Source organism: Salvelinus sp. IW2-2015, unplaced genomic scaffold (genome assembly GCF_002910315.2).
Source record: "Salvelinus sp. IW2-2015 unplaced genomic scaffold, ASM291031v2 Un_scaffold1508, whole genome shotgun sequence".
Lineage (NCBI taxonomy): Eukaryota > Metazoa > Chordata > Actinopteri > Salmoniformes > Salmonidae > Salvelinus > Salvelinus sp. IW2-2015.
Genome location: NW_019942952.1, coordinates 42,421 through 46,950, shown reverse-complemented (window position 1 = coordinate 46,950; position 4,530 = coordinate 42,421). Strand labels below are relative to the sequence as shown.

The window sequence follows — 4,530 nt, the reverse complement described above, 5'->3', positions numbered from 1 at the left end:
TTAACCACATCACTAGAGCCTGATGAACTACATTAAAACCACATCACTAGAGCCTGTCTGATGAAACTACATTAAAACCACATCACTAGAGCCCTGATGAACTACAGTAACCACATCACTAGAGCCCTGATGAATACTACAGTAACCACATCACTAGAGCCCTGATTGAACTTACAGTAAACCACATCACTAGAGCCCTGAATGAACTACAGTAAACCACATCACTAGAGCCCTGATGAACTACAGTAACCACATCACTAGAGCCCTGATGAACTACCAGTAACCACATCACTAGAGCCCTGATGAACTACATTAACCACATCACTAGAGCCCTGATGAACTTCATTAACCACATCACTTAGAGCCCTGATGAATTACATTAACCACATTCACTAGACCCTGATGAGAACTACATAACCACATCACTAGAGCCCTGATGCTACAGTATGTAGTTCATCAGGGCTCTAGTGATGTGGTTACTGTAGTTCATCAGGGCTCTAGTGATGTGGTTAATGTAGTTCATCAGGGCTCTAGTGATGTGGTATGTTTAAAATAGAGATATCTTTTTTTTTTCATGGGCTGTGTCTCAATTTACAGGCCCGTTTGTCAGACCAGGAGACATTCCAAAAATCAGTCTTCTCACGAAAATGTCAATAGCATCCGAACGGTATAGCCAACAAAATAAATAATATGACCACTCTATGGAAAGAGGTGGTGTATACTGTATATACATACCAGTCAAATGTTTCGACACACCTACTCATTCAAGGGTTTTTCTTTGTTTGTACGATTTTCTACATTGTAGAATAATAGTGAAGACATCAAAACTATGAAATAACACATATGGAATCATGTAGTAACCAAATAAGTGTATATAAGGATCACCACTTTATTTTATTATTGTGAAATATCAGAATAATGGTAATAATTCATCACATTCCCAGTGGGTCAGACGTTTACATACACTCAATTAGTATTTGGTAGCATTGCCTTTAAATGATTTAACTTGGAACAAATGTTTTGGGTAGCCTTCCACAAGCTGCCCACAATAAGTTGGGTGAATTTTGGCCCATTTCTCCTGACAGAGCTGGTGTAACTGAGTCAGGTTTGTAGGCCTCCTTGCTTGCAAATGCATTTTCAGTTCTGCCCACAAATTTTCAATGGGATTGAGGTCAGGGCTTTGTGATGGCCACTCCAATACCTTGACTTTGTTGTCCTTATGCCATTTTGCCACATCTTTGGAAGTATGCATGGGGTCAATGTCCATTTGGAAGACCCATTTGCGACCAAGCTTAAACTTTCTGACTGATGTCTTGAGATGTTGCTTCAATATATCCGCATAAATTTCCTTTCTCTTTTGATGTCATCTATTTTGTGAAGTGCACCAGACCCTCCTGCATCAAAGCACCCACACAACATGATGCTGCCACCCCCGTGCTTCACGGTTGGGATGGTGATCTTCGGCTTGCAAGCCTCCCCCTTTTCACTCAAAACATAATGATGGTCATTATGGCCAAACAGTTCTATTTTTGTTTTATCAGACCAGAGGACATTTCTCCAAAAAGTACGATCTTTGTCCCCATGTGCAGTTGCAAAACGTAGTCTGGCTTTTTTTATGGCGGTTTTGGAGCTTCCTTGCTGAGTGGCCTTTCAGGTTATGTCGATATAGGACTCGTTTTACTGTGGATATAGATACTTTTGTACCTGTTTCCTCCAGCATCTTCACAAAGTCCTTTGCTGTTGTTTTGGGATTGATTTGCACTTTTCGCACCAAAGTACGTTCATCTCTAGGAGACAGAACGCATCTCCTTCCTGAGCGGTACGACGGCTGTGTGGTCCCATGGGGTTTATACTTGCGTACTATTGTTTGTACATATGAACGTGGTACCTTCAGGCATTTGGAAATTGCTCCCAAGGATGAACCAGACTTGTGGAGGTCTCCAATTTTTTTTCAGAGGTCTTGGCTGATTTCTTTTGATTTTCCCATAATATCAAGCAAAGAAACACTGAGTTTGAAGGTAAGCCTTGAAATACATCCACAGGTACACCTCCAATTGACTCAAATGATGTCAATTAGCCTATCAGAAGCTTCTAAAGCCATGACATCATTTTCTGGAATTTTCCAAGCTGTTTGAAGTCACATTCAACTTAGTGCATGTAAACTTCTGACCCACTGGAATTGTGATACAGTGAATTATAAGTGAAATAATCTGTCTGTAAACAATTTTGGGGAAAAATGACTTGTGTCATGCACAAAGTAGATGTCCGAACAGACTTGCCAAAACTATAGTTTGTTAACAAGAAATTTGTGGAGTGGTTGAAAAACAAGTTTTAATGACTCCAACCTAAGTGTATGTAAACTTCAGACTTCAACAGTACTACTGTTGTAACTCATTTTCAGCCTTTAAGTATTAAAGCGATGATAGAATAGTGGTAGCCTATCGAAAGCTTGGAACTAAAAGGTTCTATCAGAATTCTTGTCAAAATGTTCTATTCAATGTTCTCTATCTATATAGTACTCTAAACACCCCAATTAATGTGGTTAAGTTCAAAAGAACACGATGTAACAATTGCTGACACCATTCAAACCAATCAGGGTTCGGGAACTTGTTGTCATCGCGGTACATTGGTCAGCACTTTGCAGTCCTGTCAAGGTTGATGTATAGTTGTATTCTTTTTTGCAGTCCTCTTCTACATTAGCCACTGCCCTACCTTCTCTACACACATCCCATTCTCTCCTTCCCTTAAACCTTGTCTGTCATCCTCCCTCCTCTCTACTGCTCCACATCTTATTTCTCTTTTGTTCCTCTTCCCCTCCTAGTCTTTAGTCCTGCTTCCCCTCCTGGTCTTTAGTCCTGCTTCCCCTCCTGGTCTTTAGTCCTGCTTCCCCTCCTGGTCTTTAGTTCTGCTTCCCCTCCTGGTCTTTAGTCCTCTACATGTCTTCCTGTCCTCATCTCACTTATTGTCCTCTACATGTCCTTCTGTCCTCATCTCCCTTATTGTCATCTACATGTCTTCCTGTCCTCACCTCTCTTATTGTTCTCTACATGTCTTCCTGTCCTCTCCCTTATTGTTCTCTACATGTTTTCCTGTCCTCTCCCTTATTGTCCTCTACATGTCTTCCTGTCCTCTCCCTTATTGTCCTCTACATGTCTTCCTGTCCTCCTCTCTCAGTCTCTTTTGTTTCTCCTCCCTCTACTCCTTTTTCCTCTCCATATCCTTCATCCTTTCCCTCTCCCTCATCCTCTCTTTCAGTCTCCTTCGCCTGCTCCTCTCCCTCCACCTCTCCTCGCTCCCCCTCAACTTCCATCCCCACCCCGTCCCTTCTCTCCACTTCCCCTCCCTCTTCCCCTCCCTCTTCCCCTCCCTCCTCAAACGGGTAGTCCTCCCAGCCCTCTGTCTCTAGCTCCAATTGCTCCACCCTGGCCAGGATCTTGCGGTTGCTGGACTCCAGCTCTGCCATGAGACGGGCCAGCTTGGTCTGCAGGGTGTTCAGGTTACCCTCCAGTCTCTCCACCTTGACCTCCACCTTCTCCTCGTCCTGCTCCTCCTCGCCTTCCGCGGCCTCCACCAACATGCCCATCTTAGTGAGGATCTGACGGCCCTTCTCCTCCAGGTGTCTCTTGGCAGCTGGGAACTCAGACAGCACGTCTGTCAGGTCCTCCTTGGACAGGCTGAACAGGTCTGAGTGGCCGATGCTGCGGATGTTGGCCGTCCGACGGTTGCCTGATTTGTTTCCTGCCAGAGGATGAGGAATGTTGTATTTGTGTGAGGCATTTTGACATTTCATTTGCTCGACTTCTGCTCTACAGTCTATACTGTGAGTCCATTGAGACATTGTGCTGGAGTGTTAGGGATATGATTGTACATTGAGACATTGTGTTGGAGTGTTAGGGATATGATTGTACATTGAGACATTGTGTTGGAATGTTAGGGACATGATTGTCCATTGAGACATTATGTTGGAATGTTAGGGACATGATTGTCAATTGAGACATTATGTTGGAATGTTAGGGACATGATTGTCAATTGAGACATTATGTTGGAATGTTAGGGACATGATTGTCCATTGAGACATTATGTTGGAATGTTAGGGACATGATTGTCCATTGAGACATTATGTTGGAATGTTAGGGACATGATTGTCCATTGAGACTAAGTTGGAAATGTTAGGGACATGATTGTCCACTGAAACATTATGTTGGAATGATAGAATGCTGGAATGTTGGAATGTTGGAATGTTGGAATGTTGGAATATTAGATTGTTGGAATGTTAGATTGTTGGAATGTTAGGGATTTTGATTGTCCATTGAGACATTATGTTGGAATGTTAGAATGCTGGAATGTTGGAATGTTGGAATGTTGGAATGTTAGAATGTTAGATTGTTGGAATGTTGGAATGTTAGATTGTTGGAATGTTAGAATGTTGGAATGTTAGATTGTTGGAATGTTAAGGACATGATTGTCCATTGAGACATACTTTTGGAATGTTAGGGACATGATTGTCCACTGAAACATTATGTTGGAATG

General features: G+C 42.5%; 1 protein-coding gene across 1 annotated transcript in view; it reads right to left on the bottom strand.

Moving 5' to 3' along the window:
• Nucleotides 1–3,145: 3,145 nt before the first annotated feature.
• Nucleotides 3,146–4,530, bottom strand: part of cnga4 (cyclic nucleotide gated channel subunit alpha 4) — an 8,784-nt gene continuing 7,399 nt past the window's right edge. The window contains exon 7 of the mRNA XM_024138518.2: nucleotides 3,146–3,738. Coding sequence (XP_023994286.2) covers nucleotides 3,146–3,738 — 593 coding nt within the window. The remainder of the gene's footprint in view (nucleotides 3,739–4,530) is intronic.